This window comes from Oxyura jamaicensis, chromosome 5 (genome assembly GCF_011077185.1).
Source record: "Oxyura jamaicensis isolate SHBP4307 breed ruddy duck chromosome 5, BPBGC_Ojam_1.0, whole genome shotgun sequence".
Taxonomy (NCBI): domain Eukaryota; kingdom Metazoa; phylum Chordata; class Aves; order Anseriformes; family Anatidae; genus Oxyura; species Oxyura jamaicensis.
Window position 1 is genome coordinate 52114592 of NC_048897.1, and position 22926 is coordinate 52137517.

Sequence of the window (22926 nt, forward strand, 5' to 3'; positions counted from 1 at the left end):
GTGCTTGTCCGCTGAGGCACGCTGAAAGATAAGCCTGAGCTTGGAGGCCTGATAAACCGTGTAGGAGCCTATCGATAAGGACTACGAGAGAAGGGGAAAGGCACTGAAAATAGGACACCTGAGCGCAGACCCGGAGCAAGATCAGAAGGCAGCGTGGGGTCTGCAAACAGAGCTCCACATGGCAGGGGGTTTAGGACAGCCGCAGCACTGTGTGCTGGTTAGATGTGATGTGCTCCTTCCAGAAATGGCACCTACGAAACTGATAATTAAAACAATTGTGTAAGAGTTGAAACTCCTGACCTCAGAATTAGGCTGTGAATGCCATCTTTTGACCAGATGAAGTGGGGCTACAAACAGGTGTGGCGAATCCCAGAGCTGCCACACACGGCCTGTGTTTTGGGGCTGATGCTGAGCTATGACAGAATAAAGGTGATGTTGGGATCCCAATAGCTCATCTGTTGTGTCAAACCACACATTTGTCTTTATTCCATGGCTCTCCACTCCCTGCTGTCCCCACCAATATATAATTTTTCCTATATATTCATGTAGCCTTAAGCAGCAGACTGGGAATGGCAATAGCCTCTTAGGCTCCTATTCTAGCTCTTAACGCTGTTAGACTGACAACCCAGTGAGTTCCAGCTGAAGTATGGATCACTTTGGAATGAGTGGAATTCAGAATAAAGCAGGTACAGCTCTTCAGGAAGAATAGAGCTGCTGAGAACTGAGCACTTCTAGCATCTGTAAAAGGACATGAAAGCAAGGCATACACTTCCTCTGATCTAGAAGGGAAGACATTAACAATTCCTGTCAGTGACTGCTAATATCAAAATGAAATGTTATGAGGACACATTGGGATTATGTTTAAAACATAGGAATAAACATTTGAAAGAGTTAAGATTTTTTTTTTTTCCTAAACTGTATCTATAATCTATAGGTCAAGTAGAGCTACAACGTGATCTCTCAGAAACTTGGGAGCAGTGCAAAGTCAGCAGCCCGTGGCTTTTGCCAGCGGAGCAGTGACAGACATGAACGATGAGCTATCTACCGTGCTTGGTTTAACAAAACAATTCCATCAATTCACCTTTGGCACGAGGTGGATGTGCTGTCTGATCTTAAACCATTACCCTGTCTCAGCCAGCTCTCTGCTCTCAAGCCACGTGCTCTGACACTGTAGTGCTGATGTCCAAGAAAGTCATCGCAGATAAAGGACAGAAAAAGCAGTGGGGATGAAGAGCTGGGCATGGCTTCCAGAGCACAAGACAGATGGCTCAGTGGAACAGAATTCTAAAGCTCACGCTGGAATACTTTTATATCTCTGGTGGGAGGCTCCAGGCAACCTAGCAGAACCCCAAGTACTGCAGGGTGCCACAGGACTATGCTTTATATTCTTGTTTTGGTCATGTATCTTGAAAGAATTGCTTTTGTTAGAAGAGGGCTACCTTCCTTCTCCAGGTGAGACATGAGCTGATTGACAAATTAGATTTTTTTTAAAGGAGAAAAAGCAGCCATCTTAGCAAATAGAAAAACTTACGTAAGGGTTCATAATTCACACCTAACTGCATGCCTAGAATGGAAAAAAATGAATCGTATTTCCTGCCAAAATAGCTGAAACCTGTCAGATGGTAGTTTTATGTCTAAAGGGAGTAGATAGATTCAGCTTCACCCATGAGCTTCCTCCAGATGAGGAGGACTGATTATAAATGATGCAGTCAAGAATGGACTATATAAAATAGGCTGATATTTTTTATCTGGTTTTATATCCCTGCAGTTTTTGATCAAGGAACTTTCAGAGATACTTTTTGAGCCATCTGTGGAACAAAGCTGTACTTTGACAGATGGGGTTGAGAATAATTCAACGAAGTAACAATAATTTTCTGGCTGGAGAGAAGGCAGCTACCCCACGAGACTGGAACTGTAAGAGGTGCGGCGTATTTATTGTGCTCTATACCAGGATTTGGTACGCTGCAACAGACTTCAACTGCTCGAGCCCAAAGTGGGGTAAACACTCTGTAGCCAATAACTTAGGCTCAGGTGAGGATCTCAGTGAAGTAGTAATTTATTTGCAATTGCAATGGCGGGCATCCCACAAACAAGAGTGTGCCTACTAGTTCCGTAACACAGTTTATATACTTTTTTTTTTTTTTTTTTTTTGAGGACCGGGACCCTCTCCTGTGTCCCCATTGACTGGGTAATCCAGGTTCACAATCTATCCGGTGCTTCACAGACAGTACCTGGCGTTCAGTTGCCAGCCTGTTATAAGTCAATTATATAAGTCAATAGCCAAAAAACTAAGAGTTTACCATATCCTAAACCTTGAGGCAGCCGACATTTGTCCCAGTAACCTTGCCATTCAGGTGGGGCAGTTACAGCACGACACGGACCAGGATCACGGTGCACCCTCCCCACATACAGAGGAGCAGGTAAAGGCCAGGCGGCCGTAACAGCGGTGCCCTACACCGGGCAATGCCCGCAGGCTGCTGTGGGCCGTGATCCAGACCTGGGAGGGCCAGAAGAAATGCAGACCGGGAGAGATCCCCCCCGTGCCATCCCGTGAGGGGGCCGCAGGGCTCGCTCCGGCCCGGCCCGGCCGCTCGGGGGGCGGCCATGTCGCGGCAGCGCCCCCCGCGGCGGGGCCGTGCAGGGGCTGCGGGGCCGCCATGGAGCCGGAGCGGCTGCGGCGCCGCTTGGGCACCGCGTTCCGGGTGCGGGGGCTCCTGCTGCGGGCGTGAGTAGCGGGACGACGGCGGGGGGAGGCTCGCGGGGGCCGGCGGCACGGCCCGGGCACACCTCGGGAGCTCCTCGGGCTGCCCGCGCGCTGCGGCCCGGGGCTCGGCGGGGGCAGGCCGCGGCGCCCGCCCTGCTGGTGCTGGGGCCCTTGTTCGCCGGTAGCAGCCCCCGGAGCCTTGTCCCGGGCCGCAGTTACGGGTTTGGATCTCCTGAAGCGGTATTTCAGAATGCTCGAGGGTCCGTGGCAACGTGTGTTAGGCTGCAGTGAAGGGAGGGAGCGTGCTGCTTGCTGGGGAAGGTGGCAGAGCAGCGCCTGGGGCTCCACTGCCTTTATTTCTCCTTTCACAATTACGCTTAATATGAGTTCTCTTTTATTCCTGGCATGATGGGACAAGGTCCTAGCAAGTGCATTAGCGAGGGGTTCAAGTGCAGAGCCCCTGACTTACCCCGTTAAATGAGCAGTGACATCAAGAAGGTCAGGACATCAACCAAATGCCATTTCTGATGGGCTGATGGGTGATGTTAATAAGAAAATCGTTATCTTTAACGGCCAGAGTGTAGTCTAAGGATGAGGGAAGAAGTGGATTTTTAATTCTCACGTTGTTTCGAATGAAAATAACTCCGATACTGGGGTACTGGTGAAGTGGAGCAGGTGGAGTGAGGATGGTTGGGCTGTGAGGTGCAGGGGGCTCGAGGTGTGTGGGGAAGCCAGAGGAGCTTCGTGATATGTGTAGAGCTTAGTGATACGGTTTAGCAGAGGGCTTGTTAGTGTTAGGTCAGAGGTTGGACTAGGTGGTCTTGGAGGTCTCTTCCAACGTAGATGATTCTGTGATTCTGAGGTGGCAATGTTCAGCTGCCCAAAGGGGGCTTGGGGAGAAAGAGGGGCCAGTGCACAGAGGAGGGAGAAGAGGCAGCAAGCACAGCTTACAACAAAAGAAATCATACGTGTCCAGTTTTAGTCCCCTCAGTTCAAGAGAGAGATTAAAAAGTTGGAGAGGGTCTAGTGGAGGACCACCAAAATGGTGAGAGGGTCGGAGAACCCGACCTGTGGAAAAAAGGTGAGGGATTTGGGTTTGTTCAGCCTCAGAATGGGAAGACTCAGGGGAATCATATCCCAGTCATCCTAGGGCTTTTCTATAATGTCACGAAAAAAACAACTGTTCACAATCAGAGTAGTTAAACACTGAGACAGGACCCAGGGAGGCTGTGACATCTCCATCCTTGGCGACGTGCAGAACCTGAGCAGGGCTGTGCACGACATGAGCAGCCTGTGCCGTTAGCGCTGCTCGGAGCAGGAGGCTGGACCACGAGCCCTCCGAGGTCCCTTTGGACATGACAACAAAGTTCTCTGTACCTGCTTCCTACGCTCAGTGTTTTCAGTCCTGGTGAATTTTGCGTCTGACTGTATTACACAGTACTGATTATTTCTACGTTTTTAATCACAAGGCATTTAGTGATTATGTGCACATCTGCCAAAATTGGCACGATTTGTATGAACTTTATTTAGTATTAATTGCTTTTTGAGCTAATTTTCTTCACTGAAATTAGGGAAGCTATGAAGTACCTTACCGAAGCTCTTCAGTCCCTCAATGAAGTAGAACTTGAAGATGTAATTGAAAAGGTCATCGATGCTGTTGAAAAGCAGCCTTGTAAGTAACATATTTTTCTTAATCTTGCTAAGTTTATCTTGCAGTTGTGATGTTATTATAGACAGAGAGTTACTGACAGCTTATGCAGTACAGTGTCGTTGTGGTCACACCGTGTTGATCAAGATAAATGTATTTGTTGTCATTTTGTTTTGTTAAATACTGAAGTTAACAGTGAACACTGATGTCAGCAAAGGGTAGTATAATTTTGCCATTCAAAAAGTTGGCACCTTGGAACCTCCTGACTTTTCCAAAAGTAGCAACATTTTCCAATGCCAGCTAGTGAGACCACCTGGCTGGACACCATGGGCATGTGAAACTGTCTTTTAAAATATTAAATAGCACAAAATTAATTGACTTGGTTCTCAGTAGTTGAAGTCCAGGTAGGGGTTAGAGGTGTTGGCAGCTGTAACCTTCAGAGCCTCGCTGCGACTGCGGGAAGGGACCGGTCACCTCCCTTCCTTCAGAGATCGCTGCCCTCACACCCAGATGGGCTGGCAGTGCAAGTGCACCAGTGCAATAGTCCAGCGTAGTAACCTCAACTATGGGAGGAGTTGAACCAGCACCTGAACGTTCTCTGAAGCCTTAAGGCAGGTGGTGATGTGCTGTCGTGCCGGCCCGATCGTGTGATAGGAACACCGGGCAGAAGGTGCTGCTAAGAGTTGGCGCGCTGTGGTGCTGGGGAAGCTGTACCTGCCTGGTGTGTGAACTACATCACGTTCCACAAATGGCTAAGTCCAGAAGTGCAATCCAGAAAACTCCTGGAAAATTCCATAAATACTTGAAGCTGTAAGAGCTTTTGCTGGTACATTTCCCACAACCCTGTGGTTCTGAGCATGCCTGAAACTCCGTCATCTTGGCAGCAGCATCTCCTTTGGGTACTACCTACTGCTTAACTGGGACACTCTGTCCTCAGGCACACAGCTCCAGCTTCCCTCATCCTGGACCACCAAAGTGGGAGTTGTAGCATCTTTAGTAAAAGAACATGCCCGAAGGAGGTGCCTAAAATACACGTGCGTTTACTGATGTGAGCTCACGAAATCCAGGAAACTTGAGCCCACTTCCAGTTTTTGACTGAAGAGATTCAAATCCATATAAATGTGATCTAAAATGAGTATCAGGCCTTACATGAGTTCAGGAAACTTTCGCAGCTCTCCCGTTGACCATGTTAAATCAAGGGCGAGTATTTGCTTGCTTTACGTGTAGTTTAACTGGAGTACCCGCTGCAGAAGTTAGGCTTTGTGTTCCCACACCAGCCTTGGCAAAATACATCATAGCTGATCAAATGGGGAGCAAAACCACTTTGGAGAGCTGCTCCTCATCCAGCGTGAAGCCTGCTGGTACAAATGAATGCATCCACATTTTAGAACAAATTTCAATCAGTGCAAGAAACTCTAGAGCCAATGTAGTCCATGCAGTTAGTGCACTTGCTAGCAATGCTCTTGTGCAAGCTGCTGTTTTGTGCAATAAATTCCAGTGTTGTCCAGCTGCTGTCCAAGAATTGCTTGAGACTGCAATTAGAGATGGTGATACCTATCCCCTGTGGTTCTGCCAGCTCACCTGGTGCCCCTTGTGCTGTGCTGTTGAGCACTGCCTGACAGGAGTTGTGGTTTTATGTTGCGTGCCCCGAACAGGGAACTCAAGGGCTGGTCTTTGTGCGCTGATTTCTTCTCCCGGAGCTCAGCAGAGAGGTTTGGCAGCACTGACCAAGCCCTTTTGTGAATCCATGCACTGGATTCCCCTTCAAGTTCAGGAAACCATTGGTGTTTAGAAATGTTTTTGAATTTCAATTATCAGTTTAACATCCATGAAGACAACAATGTGCCTGTCTCCAAGATTGTGTTAAGCTGTTTGAATACTTATTTATGACAGCAATCTGTGTGATAACGTTCTGGAACAAAATTAACCTCCAGAATGTGCAAGCTCTCATCTAACACATTTGTAGTATATTTGGCAGCTTTGCATAAACTATAATTGTCTTGTTCTCCATGTTTAGTGAATTAATGGCGGGCACAATATGTGTGGGGGTTATTTTTTAGCTAGAGATGTATCCTTCTGGTAAGAATATGAAGAGTTCCATTTGCAGAAAGCGGTGTCATTACGTTATTGAAAATATGCTTATTTGTGGAGCTTATTCCTCTGAGAATACTGCACCCTTTTGGTAAAATACCTGAGACCTACTTCCTTCCTTACCATTTTCCAGAGGCTGCGGTTTTAATGCTTTGAATTTTTTTCTTTCCAGTGTCAACTAATATGATTGAGCTATCCACGGTGGAAGCGGCTGTCCAAGAATGTAGCCAGGCGTTAGACGAGACGATGTACGGTGACATTTTTTAATTTGATGTTTATGGGGGTCGGTACGCGTTCCCTTATTTCTCGCTGGGAAATAAATGTCAGGCATTTTCTGCAGTGCTACACGTGCGGTAATTGCTTTGTGCCTTGCCTGATGCTGCCTTTGAAGGTTAGTAATGTTCCTTCGTAGAAAATTCGTTCTCATGGATAGGCCTCGAGGGGATTCTAAATATAATGCTGAGATTCTGGAATTAAAATTACACGGTTATGTGTTACATGTGACACAGGAGGAATATTAACCAATAAAATAAACGGATACTTAGGATTTAGAGAGAACTCGTTACTTCACTTGATTTCTCTATTTTCTTTTCTGTAGATGAAAATTAAATGAGGTTATTTTTGCGGCTTTTCTAAGGTAGCTCTTTTCTGAAAGCACTTGGAAAACCTTCCTCCACGGTGCTGCTTTTTGCTGCTTTTTGTTTTTGGATAGCAGGGCTGTTTTGCTTGATTTTCACTCTGTGATAACAAAGCAGAGAGCAATTACTTGTGCTTTTGAGAATTTTATTTGTGACTGTGATGAATGTGTTTTCTTTGGTGTTTACTTTGCGTACTGGCATTGTAATGCAAATCCTGAAAATAACCAGTTTATTGGGCGTGTCAGATATGTGATCCCACGGTGCCTCAGCATGAAACAAATTGATTTTTGACTTTTCTCCTAGGCGTTGGCACCTTTGCAATGCGGATAGCTTGAGTGTGACTTTTTCTTATGTCACTTCACATACTCAGCTGCATTTTTCACTCGTCACTTTACATACTTAAACGCATTTTTCACTCCCATCTGCACGGATTCTTAGTGCGGAGTCCTGGAGGGAATAGTTCCCAGATCACAGGACCAGCCTGTAAAACTCTCTTGAATTACGGCGCAGAAAGCCTCAGGGCAGAGTTGTGTAAGAAATGCAATCTGAAGCCTAAGATATCATTGCCTGATAGGCAGCCATGGTTGTCCTGTGCTTGTAAGCCTTAGCAGAAGTTCAGGAGCTATTTGTTATCTGTTCTGATGAATTTGATGCACTTACAGTAAAATGGAAGGCGTCTGAGAAGGGAGCTGCTCCAGTGAATATAATGGGATGTATCAGCTTGATTAATAGTTTGAAGCTGGTGCATGTTTAAAACTATCGATTTTAACCATGCCAGGGCTCTTCTGCTGTCAAGGAAGATACCGGAGGATGACAATGCAATGTGATTTATCCTTCTGACATTTCTAAATAAACGTCTGAAGAGTTCCCTTTATTTAAATCAGAAAATGCTGTAGTAGCCAACAGGTAGCGTGGAGTGGGAGAAATGGTGCTAACACAGGGTGAGGGAGAACAGAATGAATATAGTTTTGTTCACTTGGTTTCTTTCCTTAGTGTTTGTCAGTTCCACCGAAGATAACGCTGTAAATGTATTCTCATTTCAGAGAAAACGTTTTCAACATTATTGGAGCCTTTGATATTCCGCGCTACGTTTACAATTCAGAAAGAAAGAGGTTTCTCCCGTAAGTGTTGCATATTTTAAGTTCCAACTGCTTCTTGTTTTAAGAAAGAGTTCTGTTTGCTGTGTTTCAAAGTCTATTTTCTAATCTTCCCCTCTGGGGTTCACTCATCTCAAGCTTGTGTGAGAAAATAAGATAATGTTGTTTCTCAGAGCCCGACTGGCTTTTCAGAGACAATGATAAATGCTGTCTCATAAATAAATGTGCCACTGGGTTTCTCCTCGCCTGGCAGGATGAAGTTGAAATGGCCATCTGCATCTTCTATGGTAGTGAATTCCGTGCTGCCCGTGATCTTACCGCCTCTGAAGCTTGGGCGTTTATCAGGCAGTGAAAATGTTCAGAACGTGTTAATGCCACCTAACGAGTAAAAGAGTCCGTTGGGCTAAGGGCATCACTAGATGAAGTGTGTTTTTTTTTTTTTTCCTTTCTGTATTTGGCTGTTTTATTTCGATAAATTTGGCCTGTCTGTTGCCTGTATTTATTCCCTAGACTGTAGCTCGCAACATCTGAAGCTCAAGAGGAATTTCTAAAGAGAGCTTAAAAAAGAAAAAAAAAAAGAGGAGTGATCTCCCTGGGTGGAGAAAGAAAGAAGTAGCTGCAGGAATTGGCTGTAAATGTTCTGCTAGCTAAAGAATTTACATTGAACAGCAAGCAGCCCAGGCTGCTGAGCCAAAAAGAGCCTGTGCTCTTATAAAGCTTGAAGGGTGGAGAGCTGCAGAACAGGGAGTGATACTCGTTGTGAGGCATTCCAGTGACATTCACGTAAAGAGCAACTCATCTTCTAGTCTTAGTTCCTGATTCTGCTGGTCCAGCACCAACACTCAGTGTGTTTGCAGTAGGAGGTTAGCTCCAGTGCCACTTTCTAGCTTTCCAGGCTGTTGGAAGCAGAGAACTCCTTGGAGACGATCTGCTAACCAACAAGAAGAAAATACCTTTGTTCATGGCCACTTAAGAGACTGAACTGCTTTTAAATAACTGATTTCTGCATAGTCCCATCCAGATTGAAAGATAGGTCTCAAGGACTGTGAGTGAGAGGGAAATTAAACTGATGGAGCCTTCAGAATGCAGAACACAGGGTCCCAACAGAAATCTTACACATTGACTAAATATATTATGCAGTAGTGTTATAACTTCTGCAGCCTCCCACACCGCTGAGATCAATAAGTCATTTCTGTGTGAGGAATGGATGCTTTTTAATCTTGATTTTGTTAAACTTCTTGCAGTCTGTCAATGACCAACTTGCCTGCACCAAATTTATTTGGATCTGCCAGAGATAAAGCAGAGTTGTTCCGTGAGCGCTACTCCATCTTACAACAGGTGAGAAACAGTTTTGCTTTGTTCAACACGAACAATACGCGAACAAAAAGCTGTTATTTGGGCTCATATACAGCCGTGCTTTGTCCTGAGGTGCTGCTGTGAGCTCCAGCTTAAGTGAAATCTGAATAGGAACAAGGTCTGTGCTCAATTTTATCAGTCTGTTCAACTGACACCATACAGCATGGCCGATGCTTGTGTTTCTGCATTTTAGCATCATGAGAGTAGGTCGTGTGTTCCTACGGTAGATTGTGTCTCGCTCTTGTCGCGTGTAGGCTGGCTCTGTGCTGGGTTGGCATGTCATTGTACGTAGCGCTTGTTGAGGTAATATAAACCCCAAACCCTGTTTAGCTCACGTTCAGCCTCTCCTTGAAGCTCTGAAGTTTACTTCTGGCTTATTTTGGTTATCCATTTTCCACTTTTCAAAACGCTCAGTCAGAGCCAGGCACCCCTTGCCATCTCGTGGTGGCGCACGCGTCGTGTCCTCTGTTGTGGGCACCTCCAGAACAGCGTTCCCCAGCAGGACTCGCTTCGCACCGCTGTGCCGCTAGTCGCAGGTGGTGACAGCATCTGTGGGTGGTGGCCCTGGTCCAGTCCGTGCCCACAGCCCCTCAGCACTGCTGTCTGGGCACCCCTCAGAGCCAGAACTCAGCCCCAGTTCTTTCCTTCCGTCCATTCACTCCAGAAATGGGACCAGTCCCCTGTTACCCACCCGCGTACTCTGTGTCGTGCTTTGCCTCCCTCCTGCAGCCCAGCACAAGCAGCAGGGGCTGTGTGGTGAGTGGCTGACCAGAGGACCTGTAAATTGCTTACCAGGTGCCTGCCTTAGCTGCTCCCCTGCACGGATCGTGCTCCGTGCTGGCAGGAGCTGTGCAGAGAGAGCTTCCTGGCCCTGACTCCAGCTGGAAGCGCAGCACCGGGACCCAGGCAGGCGGTGAGCTGGCTTCTTGCCGGTGCCACCCCACGGGCAGCCTGCGTGACCCGCTCATCCTTTGGACCGTGGGCAGGTGCATGCACAGCGTCACATACACCAGAGCACCAGCAGCTCTCTGTCTTGAGGGGATTTGCTGCTGCTGTGTGCGTACTGCAGTTTGGGAACCTCTGCCCTGCAGGGCCGGTTAACCATTAGCTAAAGGTTTAGTTCCTACCAGCAGTGCTCAGGACTGGTGAAGCCTGCTGGTGCTGGCACACTCACCTTGGCTTGGGTTCAGAGAACAGCAGCTGGAGTTGTCAAGTGGGGATGGATGTCCTGAAGCCTGCTTGTTTCCTAGACCATATTGTGCTGTTGCACCTCTTTGCCTGATAGTTTCACGTAGGCTCTGTGTACAGCTTTTGTGTTTGGTTGTCACGTTTGCTCCTTTCTGACCTCCCGAAAAGTGAGGGTTTGGGTCACGGTGGGTGAAGGCTGCGGGTACTAACTGCTGCTTGTGTCACATGGGCTGGTAGCGATGGGTTTGTTCCAAGGCGAGGTATTTGGACTGCATGAAAGACATGGAAAGACATGACAATTTCTACAATGCATTTTCTTCATGCTCTCTGCAGTTTATTTTTCGGTGTAGTTGGCTCCTATTAGTTAAAAAAGTTAAAAAAGTTAAAAGTCTACTTTTAATAGGCCCTGCTCTGAAGATAGAACCTGCTCTTTTCCACGTAGCTAGCATTTCATAGAGTCTTCTTTGCTCTCTTGCCCCTTTCCTGCAGATGGTCAGGAATAACTTTTAAAACCGTTAGAGATGCACTGTTGCTTTTTGAGCTTAGTTTTATTGTCTCATGTTCCTGATAATCTATTTCTTAGAAGCAAATTTTTGTCGAAAGAACTGGTTGTGCTCAACAACTCAAATGTTGCTGGGTAAAACAGAGTAAGAGAACTTAAAGTATTTTGTATGGTGGTTGTAATGAACTGCCTTTTTGACTGTGTACGTTTTTATAAAACTGGATTACTTCAATTTTGTTTCCTGCAGAGGATTCACAGACATGAGTTGTTTACACCCGCAGCAGTTGTTGTTCACCCTGATGACAGTAGGAGCAAATTCCAGGTAAAAAAATCTGTTTTCTTTTCTTGCGAAGGGAGCTGCACATGGTATTACACTTTAATGCAGTAATACTTCTCCAGTGACACCTTATTTTTATACCCAGCATGGGTAATCAATGAAAATGAGTTTTTTTTTCCTATCATTTTTAGCCGGTGTGTCAAAACCGCGGTTATTTGGCTTAGATCAGCATGATGACTAAGCTACTCAAAAGCAGCTATGAAATGCGCGAGAGATACGGCTTCCTGAGGTGGAAATACATTCCCTGCTCAGCTTACAACACTTTGCTTCTCTGTGCTTGGGAACATTTTTCTTGCTTTTTTCTTTTGTCAGCAATAAAGTCACAAACCTGCAGTTGAGTAAGGTCGTGACTTGAGTCTGTGCTGTTCCCGTTTCAGTTTTCTCATATTTAAAGCTCTCCCCATATTATTTAATGATTATGTATTAAAAAAAAAGTCACGTGTGTGTCTCTGGGCACCAAATAAAAGCTTTTTCTTTGAGCAGCTTGCCTGTTTCTCTTTGTTCAGTGTTCCATCCCGTAGAAAAGAACAACTGCCCTCAGCTGAGTCACGCCCACGTCTCCATCCAGGCTGTGCAGGCATCTTTCCCTCCTGATAGCCTGCTGGCTTCCCTGCCAGCGGTGGCGAGTGCGTTGTTACAGGAGGATTGTCTCTCTCAACTGCGGCTTGAGAGACCAAAATAAGTTTGTCCAGAACGCACAGACAGCACGTACGCGCTATCACCGCTCCTACTCTGGAGCATTCTGTCATCCCTCTGAGGTTCCTCGCTAAAAGTCATTAGCGGTGCTGTGTGGGCACAAGCTGGCCCCGGGGTTCGCTTTGGATCCCAATCAAGATCCAGTTACTGCAGTTGACATTCACATGCAAGAGCAGAAATTGTCACTTGTTCTTTTCGGTTTTAAGCCATTTGTAAGCAAAATAACCGCGGCAAATATTTACTTGCTAAGCACTTCTTCATGCTAGCAGCCACCATTGGAAATATTTCCCTAAACTCTGCCACATCTGACAATCAGAAACGTGTCCCTGATTTTCTAATGAGTCTGACTTCTGTCCTAGCTTGTTTGTGTATTTGTGTGGGAATATGTGCTGCCTGGTGCTTTGTCTTGCTTGCTTTAGAATAGCTGTATGGAGAGTTGGGTTTAATTCTTAAGTGATTCTTTGCCTTTGGTTCCAGCTTAAAACAGTAGAAACTCTGTTGGGCAATACATCGAAGGTGGGGGAAGTCATTGTCCTCGGGATGATAACTCAGCTCAAGGAGGTAGGTTGCTCTTCACCGTGGGATATCTGGGTCACCATCCATTCAGCGTTGTAATATATTAGAAAATGAGAAGGCTTAAATGTCTTACCGCTTTATCCTGCTCTGTAAGTCAGTGTCAGCGGTGCAAGATTCATTCCCCCAGAAGAAGCTTTTATTTCCTGAGCGTGCTCCTTATTGAAATGCTGGAGCCTCCGGTCACCGTGTGGGGGTTTGCCAGTGCATTGCCCTGTAATGACAGGGGTGGGGTGCCCCAGCAGCAAAACCTGCAAGATATCTAAGGGGAGCTGCTACGGTACCCTTACTGTAAACTACATTGCTTTTAGTTCTGCCCTATGCTCTAAGCTTATGATGTTAAACACTTTGCTAAACTGCTTCTAAATACTGGCTTGTAGGTGTTTCTGGTTGCAGCATTTATGTTTGGATACACCTTGCTTCATTAATGAATCCTCTTCTTTAGGGAAAGTATTTCCTAGAAGATCCTACAGGAGTCGTCCAGCTAGACCTCAGTAAAGCAATATCCTTGATCTGTGGTGTAAGAGTTGAATAAATTTCCTGTAGATCTGGAGAATTTCAATGAGAGTAACAATCCGATAATGACCGTTAAAAATTATGTACAGAGAGTTGCAGCTTCTTTTGCAAGTTACATGGGTGCTGCAGCTCAGTGCCCTTTCAAAGACTTCTAGGACAAGGTTAGTATTCCTCCTAGTGGAAGATTTCTGTTCTGCTTATGAGCTTACCTGTTCAGCTGCCAGGTGATCACCAGACTCTTTGGGCAGCCCCTGAACTTCCAGTAGAGTCCAAATGTATTCCACCAGTATTCCACCATTTCTGCGAGTCCTGATGTAAGAAAAATACGTTTCTTAACCTCTCTGCACCAGTTCCACAGTGGTTTATATACTGAATCGTGCTTTGTTTTGGCAGAAGGTAAAGTAGACTCCTTTTTATTATTATTATCATTATTATTTTTAACGTGGAATGAATTATTCTGCACGGCTGCTGCTGCAGTTAGATATTTGCTAGATCTGGCTAAAAAGGTAAGTCTCAGGATGGTGAAGCTTGACCATGAGAGAAGTTTATGACTGAGGATTTTGGCCCTAAGCCTTTCCTGCTATCCTCTGGGCTCTGGAGGCAGAGCTCTGTGAAATTCTGTGGTTTTCAGTCAGATCAGTGGGATGAGAGCATCTGTAGCAGTGTCGAGGATCAGCCTTAGTTAACATGTCTACAACATGCTTGGAAAAGATATGACTAGATTAGGAAGACGGACTAAAATAACCAAGCAGTGTGAGTTAACAATATGGAAATGCTGCTTGCTGTTGGCAGAGCCTCAGTCCTTCAGAGGCTTCTCATAAAGACAGGGTAAGCGCTTGCAGTTTTGGAGCCTGAAACATGTTTCAGTGCAACGATGGACGTTGCCATTTGTGGGATATTACTCTGTGCGATACACATAACCCCAGTTTATTTTCTATTAATGCATTTATGCTGACAATTTATAACATAAACTAAGGAGAAGTCAATAGCAAGGGGGGGCAAGAATCACCCTGTTACTTCTGTTAAGATACGACAGCTCTCAAGAAAGGGTGCAGTTCGATGCAACTTCAGGGGCCGGGCTACTAAAAATGATTCCTGTTTCCCTACATTCTTATTCTTACTCAGTTGGGTTGAGAAGGTCATTTGTGTGGCTGTGCAGCAAATCCATTCGAGAAATGACCGGGGTAAAAAGGAATTGGTTTCTTGCTCAGCCTGTTTTTCAGCCGGACAGGTCCCTGCTCTGGTTCACCGCTGCACCGCGCAGGGACTGGTGCTGTCACAAGAGGGATTGACGGAGCCTGGGACCGGCTATGCAGCACAGCTGCCAGCCGTCTGACTAACGTCTAGGACGTGTTGTTAGAAAAACTAAAGGTTATTTCGTTGTTCAAAAATGTCTTAGGTTGGTACGAAGATGAGGTTTTCCACGTGAACGCTTTTGGATTTCCGCCTACTGAGCCGTCTGCTACCACTAGGTATGAAGCTGACTTTCGGCAGCCTCGCTCTGGCTTCGTGTTGTGTTGTGGGTTTCCAAGTGAGCGCGTTTTTCTAATTTCTGTGATGTTGAAGTATGTTATTATTTCCCCTCCCCAACTGTTCCCAAATAAATAATAAATAAGGAGGCAATTCTGGGACTAACGCCTATCATGTGAGCAGAAAAACCCCTCCAAAGGCCGTGGGGTTCTGCACGTTAATAACAATTGAGATCTGAACCCTTCTCAATTGCAAAGGAGGTAACTAATACACGCGAATAAGAAACTCCTTATTGCTCAAGGAATGGATGTGGGAGAGAAGCCAGGCTAAATATTACCCTGAGATGATCTGTAAATTCATGGCAGGGCAGCACCCATGCTTTAGATTTAGGTGAGTGCCATTTCTCTCCCTTGTTTTCTCTCTGAAATACAAAATGATCGTTGATACCGTCTGAGCTACCTTCCGTAATAATAATAACTAAAATGGCTCAAATGAACCATAACCAAAACTAGAAATGGGAAGAAAACAGAACTGACTTGAGTGTTTTAATATTGTAGAGCCTTCTATGGCAATATAAACTTCTTTGGAGGGCCTTCCTCGGCTTCAGTAAAGGCTTCTGCGAAACTAAAGCAGCTGGAGGATGAAAATGAAGATGCCATGTTTGTATTTCTCTCCGATGTATGGCTGGACCAAGCGGAAGTGCTAGAAAAGCTGCATATGATGTTTTCAGGTAGGTGGTGACTGCTTTGATTCTGAGCCTTGTTTTAGAAAGTTTTTACCATTTCCCTTAGAGCTGAGCAGCACTGCTGGGTGGGAAGCCAGCAGGGGAAGCTGGACAGCCTGTTACTGACAGCAAGCCTGCTCTGGGTAGGAGCTGCTAAGCGTAAGGCCAGCTTTGTTGTCCAACGGTGATCTAACGGTGCTCTTTTGTGAAACAGTGGTTTTGGTACCTTTGTTCAAAAGCATTCTTTCAAAGGAAAAGAATGAGCAACTATTTTCAAGAGTTTTGTTACTACCATACTGTGTGGTTTTGGTGAACTTAAATTCTGAGAAAGCTAGAATAAGCCCAACTGTTTTTTTTTTCTTTTTAATTCCCCTTTAAACCCAAGCCTAAAGCCAGTGAAGTCTCCCTGCAATTTTAGTGATAGCTATTTTGCATTTCAGGCTTGCTATTCTGTTTCTTCTGGATCTTTTCTAACAGATTTAAAAATTGGATTGTATTATATTTTTGCAAGCTGTCACTTCCTTTTCATAAATCCTAGTACCAATATTGTTTTGGACAGTAGCCATTTTATGTGCTGTGACAAGAATGTTCATGAGAACTCTTCCTAGCCTTGGTTTCAGGAAAACATCTTCTTTCATCAGAGATCAGCACTCTCCCTTGAATGCTTTTTGGTTTTTACCGAGGAGAAAATGTCGGTTAGTCTCAAAATATGAAATGTTTCCTGCACGCATCATTACGTTGGTAATGATGACAACATTTGGATAGCAAGCATCTGTGAGATCTGTGAATTGCTTCTTTGTAATCCAGAACACTTTTGGAACAGCTTGTCCTGTCTGCCTTAGGTAGAATGGGAACGTGAGAGGCTGTCTGCTTTAAAAACAAGCAATGTAAAATGAAGGGTGGCCAACTGCTAGGCACTGAAAGAAAATTGGACACGTTATCACAGTATCTAGTGAGAAGGTAGGAAGTTAACTCTGAAACTTAGGAAACCAGTTCTGTATCTGGATGAAGGTCGGCAACATCCTTGAACCCAGCTGAACCTGAGCTAAGACTTCAGATGCTGAAGTAACAAAGGGACTTCGGTCAGTTTAATACATCAAACGGGCAAAGATGCGTACATTGCATTTACTGTTTTCAGATATTTTTTTTAATAGACAAGTAACGAGCTTCATAATTATGAACTAAAAATAATATCTGAGAGGAATAACAAGGAAAAAATCCTGGTGAGCCATTTCTCTGGTATAAGGAACTCTGTTGTACTTACCGACTGGGCTGTGAAGCAGCGAGGGGAAGGCAAGTCTGGTTCTGAAGGCTAGGGAGCTGGAGTGCAACCTGGAACATGAGACGAATGCCTGAAGAGATGTTTTATTTTTGGTTTAGAGTTTGCAAAAGGCTTTTTTTTTTTCAATCACAGAATCATAGCCTTTGCTATAAAGCATGTGTTTCTATGTGATTAGTGATACAGGGAGAATTCATTAGATTCTTAAAATGCTCAGGCAATTGCAGTGGCTTCATAATGCTAAAGAGGGAATTAAATATTAGTAGAGCCCTTGAATTGGAATGGTGCATGGAGGTTAATAGTAGTCCATTGCTTCTTACTTGCATGCTATTTTTCTCTTGAAGGGAAGAGTGTGTTCCTAAATTGTATTATTTATTACAGTTGTACTTTGTGTAATTACATGACTGGGTCAGCAGTTAGTTGGATACACACAACCCATGTTGTTGGAACCGGGTCTGTAAATAATGAAAGCCTGTATTGAGAAAATAGTTTGGGGTATTAATAGCAGCAGAGCTTCAAATGCTGTTTTGGTTTCTGCCTTTCATGAAATGCTCTGCAGGCTGACTGATGAGAGGTAGCGGCGGGGATGGATGTTATTCTCATAGATGCTCTGTTTTCCCAGGTTATTCCTCTGCACCTCCAACCTGCTTTTTCTTTTGTGGAAATTTTTCATCTGCACCATATGGAAAAAATCAAATTCAGTCACTGAAAGGTAAGGAATTCTTTGTAGTCGGACATGTGCATTAAATTAAAATTATGATGGTGAAACAATTCAAGAGAGCAGAAGAGAATCACCTATTTTCTAAGTGACACGTTTTTGGGGCACAGAAGTGTACAGGTGATCGATATACTGAGTGTTTGTTGTCTAACCAGGTGCTGTATCATAAATATTTTTCTTCTGACTCTAGGTTCTTTGAAGGCTCTTGCAGATATAATTTGTGAATATCCCAGCATTCATAAAAGGTACACAGCAAAGTGCTATGAAAAAGGGAAATGTGCTTATTTTATGAAGAGCTTTGCTTTATTTACTTCAAGAAACTAACAGATACCCTGTGCTCCAGTTATTGCGAGCCTGCTGTGATCAGGTAACAGGCCTGCAAGATTGTTGTGGGAGCAGTGTAATGTTCTGATTCTATCTAGAATAGCTTGGTCATGGAGTCTGCTATTGAATGAGCAAAGGTGAAAGTACCTCTCTCTGGAACATTTTCCACAAGCATGGCCCGCGGTTCCTCAAAAGCACTGCTTGGGCAAGCCCCTTTTTCCTCTGGAATTCCCTTGAAGTCAGCAGGGTTCTGCCCATGCAATGCTGTTTTATAACTGATGTTGAGGTCTTGATGCTGCTACCAGCAGCATCTGCTTTTCTGCTTTCCTGTTCTTGCCTACACGGTTCTCCGTGGCTGCTAGTTTGAGAGCTAACTGAAACAACACAGAACAACAGGAAAGAGATCCTGTATTTATCCCTTCTTGTGTCGCTGCTCAGTGGAAGCTGCATTCCAGGCCTGGGAGAACTAAATATTCCTACAGAGATTAGAACACATGAAAGAAATTAAAACAGGGAGACAGCCAGGCTTGTCCTGTCTGTAATGCTGAGCGTTTTTAAAGAGTTGTTCCACTTTAGTGAGGGGTGGATAGGCATCTTCTGTCTCCGTGGTGCTGTATGTTCTCCATAAGGAATGACTTCATAAGTCTTCAGCAGGAGGAACTGTCAAGTCTGTCCCAGAATAGGTTATCTGCATGTATCTGTGAAGTAGTGCATGGATAGAAGTCTGTAACCAACGTTTAAATTCTTGTGGGGTTATTTTATATAAAAGCACTGTGTTGCTCTTTCTGCAGTAGTCGATTTGTGTTTATTCCTGGCCCTGAAGATCCTGGTCCTGGTTCTATTTTACCACGGTCAGTTTGCTTGTTTTTCAGTTTTTGAAACTTTGAATTGAATAGTTAAGGAAGGCAAGAATCTTGGCTGATACACCTGTTGCTGTTTATTTCAGACCTCCCCTGGCTGAAATTATTACTGAGGAATTCAGGCAGCTAGTGCCATTTTCAGTTTTCACCACAAATCCTTGCAGGTAACGGTCTAACTTACTGCTATTTTATTTATTTTTTATTTATTTATACCGAATGACTAGTTCGTGTGCAGATGTAGTGGCCCTAATATGTTTAAATTATGAGAATTCCTTACTTGCATTAATTGTAACTAGTTTTAAATACAGTAATGCGTAAATACATCACTCCTGGAACTATCCTGAACAAGATGGTTTGGACGTACAGCCAGAAGTTTAATAACTGAGTATAACGACCTGCTCAAAAGCATCATGTTTTTTTCTGAATCTGGAGGTGTAATGAAGGGAAGATGGGAAGGTATTATTTTAATTGAAATGTACTTTTTCATTTTGCTGTATTAGAGTAAGATCGACTTCATAATACAACTTCCATCTTTTAGTGTTTCATCATAATTTTGTTTAATTTCATTAATGTGTTCCATTTAGGATTCAATATTGCACCCAGGAAATCATTATCTTTCGTGAAGATTTGGTAAACAAAATGTGCAGAAACTGTGTCCGCTTCCCTAACAGCAACATGGATATTCCCAACCATGTGAGTGAGTTGTGTTCAACACTTTTTGCTAAGAGCTTGACTGTTTTTTGATCAGCAGATTTGCATTCAGTGTACTCTGATCTGCATACTCCTGATATTTTGTAAGAGTAACTAAGTTTGCTAAAAGAATTGTAAGGAGGGATATATTTAGTTATTATTATTATTAATTTCATTTTTGCAGGTGCCCTTGAACTCGGAACTTCCTTGCAGCTGACTGTTGGTGTCTATGCACCAGCACCGAATGTTGTACCACAAAACATTGATTCCTAAATGCAAAGCTTAATACAAATTACCTTTTTAAGATTTGATCAATTAACCAGTGACATTTGCAGGAAAGCAGCATGTCACTTTTCCAAAAGGTCACCTGCTTCCCCTGCCTTTTAACTTGAAGTCTTAATCCTGCTTTTGATACATCAACACAGCACTCTGAGTTATGATTCTAGTTAATGAATGCACAGCAGGAGTAGATGGGACCTACTGATAGAATTGAATGAGAATGATCCAGACAATACTGGCTCATTGCAGTGATGGATGGAGTTTGCCTCTATTTATTTTACAGTTTTTTTTATCGTTTGTTTGACTTGGAAACTTCCTGTTAATTCTTCTTCCTCTCCATCAGAACAGTGCTCAGATTCTTTGTGAGTACAAAGAATCGCACTGTGGACACTGATGCACCTGTTTTTTGTGTGCATTTTTGCATACGTGTGTGTACGCTGTACATCTTCACTTCCCTGCACTCATACAGGGCTTCCTTCTGCTTGGAAGAGAAGGAGTCATAAAGGAAACATTGAATTATGTGTTGTAACACTTTCTGCAAATATGAGTATTGGCTTGCTATTGCATACTTTTGTTTCTCTCTGCCTTTTCTGCCTGTCATTAATTTTTTTAATTATGCCATCAGTGAATGAGTGGGAAATTGTGTTACCAACATGAGATTGAATTTAGTACTACTGGAATAGCTGGGCCTATGCTTTGTATGTCGTTTTTGTTTAACAGCAGCCCCTTTCACCTAGTGATTTTAGGCCTTTGGGGAGAACAGATCCTAACTGCAGCTACATGGTTGATGAAACATAATAAAAGCTTTCAAGGGGCTTGAGTGGAGGGCTTCAGGAACTAAAATGCCCTGGCCGAATTCTGCCAGATGAAAATGGGAACTACAAAGGAGGCAGCTAGTCAGGTAGTGTCACGAGCAGGGCAACTGCCCCAAAAATGGTCAAGGGAAAAAAAAAGATACCATTTGGGAATCCAAGGCACAAGTTCAGGGTAAAGGCTGTTTAAGTGTGGGTCTTCTGGTTAACTGGGCTTGCAAGGAAACTCTGGAGGAGGGCAGGGGGGAGGAATGAAAAAATTGTATCCCAAAATTATGGCAGTGCTGGTATTTCTTGGGCTGGAGAAACAAGTAAGCAGATTTTGAGTGGTTTTGTTCTTTTTTTGGAGAGTCTGATGTAATAGTTTTGAGATCTTGATCTTGAGATCTTTTGAGCTAGCTGCTGTGGTGGAGTCACTGCTTTACTGTAGAAATCATAATAATGAGAGGGAGTAAGATGCACAAAAAATATTTCCGTGTTAAAAACCTCTTTATTAACAGAGCATTAGCATCTGTAGAAGTACATTTGACTTGCAGAAAATGGTTCAAACTATCTATCTGTGTTTGTCTTGCAGTTTGTAAAGACTATATTATCACAAGGACACCTGACACCACTTCCGCTGTACGTTAGCCCTGTGTACTGGGCCTATGACTACTCCCTAAGGGTATATCCTCTGCCAGATATGCTTGTCATTGCGGATAAATATGACCCATTCACTGTCACCAACACCGACTGTCTTTGTATAAATCCTGTAAGACTTCCTTATGCTTTACCAAAATAAGAATGTACTGGGCTTGTATAAACAACCTTTAATTTACCGAATGGATGAATTTAAATGTCATGAAAATGACTGGTCAACTGGCAAAGGGGATGCAGTTACATCTAAGTGTGTCTCTTACCATCCGTACAGTGGTATACTTACACAAGTGTGGTGTATTTTTCTTTACAGGGTTCGTTTCCAAGAAGCGGGTTTTCATTCAAGGTATTCTACCCCTCCAACAAGACAGTTGAAGACAGGTAAACATATTCAGTTTCTCATTTAAAAGAAAGCATCTTTTTATTTGCTGACTTTCCAATTATCAGGAAGAATACAGAAAATCAACTGTAAAAACAGGGAATGTTCTAGCAATTAACGTAGACTTGTGCTTTGTACTTAGTGTTAAGAAATCCAGATGCCTAGAAGTAAAATATAAATTTCAGTCAAGTAACAGTGGTGAGAAGCATGATCCAAAATAGAAAGATAGATTGTACTATATGATTTTTGATAACTGGGACCCAGTTGGGAAACAGATTTAATCTGTTTCTGGAGATGATGCTTATTGCATAGGTTAATTGCACTTATGAACAATTCATGGTTCATTTTATGATCATAATCAAACTCAAAAGCTACTTTTCATGCATTGATTTCATGTATTTTACATCTGTGCTTATTCATTCCAATTGTGATCTTGCAACAACTGGAAAAAAGGCCAACTTCAACACCAAAAAAGTATCAAAGGACTTACAACAATGATGAAAATATGCATGTTTGAAATAACCCAACGGAACTGCAAATTTACCTTGTCTGTCTCTCTGATTCAATTTCACATCTTGTTGCAGAAGCTTTCTCTCAAATAGGACTGTATAATTCTCCACGTAAGGGAATTGCTAAGATAGACCTCATATAGTCTTTATTTGAATGTAGAAAATATCATGAGATGCTTCAGGTCTTTAAATAGTTTAAAACATTATGAAATTTTTCACAGATCAAGAAATAGAATGTTATTTCTGGTGTTTTTTTAACACTATTGTTTTTGTTTGGTATTTTCAGCAAGCTTCAGGGGCTCTGATTTTCTACAAGACTGCAAAAAAGGGATCGAGTCTTTTTAAAGTCAACTGTAGCACTCATTTTAGATGGACTTATTTTATAACGTATTAGAGACTGTTTGTAATGAATGTCAAAGCCTAAAATGGCTGATTTTGTACGCTAATAAACTTTTACAGGAAAATATTCTGGTGTTGGCTTAGATAAAATGTAGAATCACAATGAAGATTGTCACAACGTAATAAATGAAGGCAACTGGAGGAAGCAACGCATGTATAGCAGATAGAAAATACCCGTCCTTTAAAAAGGAAGTTAAAGATAAGGAGAACTTTGTTTTTTGTCATGCTGATCTTAACCAACAGCTAGTTATTTGCAGCAAATACAGGAAGCGTGGACTAGGATTTTTCTTTGGACAGGAAAGGTCTGAGGAAGAGTTGTGAAGCACTGATTACTGCTGGCAATATAATTAGTGAATAACGTTAGCTACGGTGAGGAGAGGTGTAAGGGGGACAAGAACATGGTCCTTTGACATTTCTGGTGGGTGCTTTTTGGAAATCCTGCTGCTGGACCAACCAGAAAAGTGGGGAACTCAGGGCCAGGCAGTGCTTATATCTATATCT

General features: G+C 43.5%; 1 protein-coding gene across 1 annotated transcript; it reads left to right on the top strand.

The window, feature by feature from the left end:
- The first annotated feature begins 2607 nt into the window (after positions 1-2607).
- POLE2 (DNA polymerase epsilon 2, accessory subunit) lies at positions 2608-22492 on the top strand. Its single transcript, XM_035328026.1, has 19 exons — positions 2608-2725; positions 4276-4376; positions 6616-6691; positions 8125-8202; positions 9423-9516; positions 11472-11546; positions 12735-12818; positions 13276-13332; positions 13694-13742; positions 14746-14818; positions 15374-15546; positions 17442-17531; positions 17728-17782; positions 18653-18712; positions 18808-18885; positions 19306-19414; positions 21077-21253; positions 21452-21519; positions 22313-22492. The coding sequence occupies exons 1-19, from the start codon at positions 2658-2660 to the stop codon at positions 22329-22331; spliced, it is 1584 nt and encodes a 527-aa protein (XP_035183917.1). The 5' UTR covers positions 2608-2657; the 3' UTR covers positions 22332-22492.
- The last annotated feature ends 434 nt before the right edge of the window (positions 22493-22926 follow it).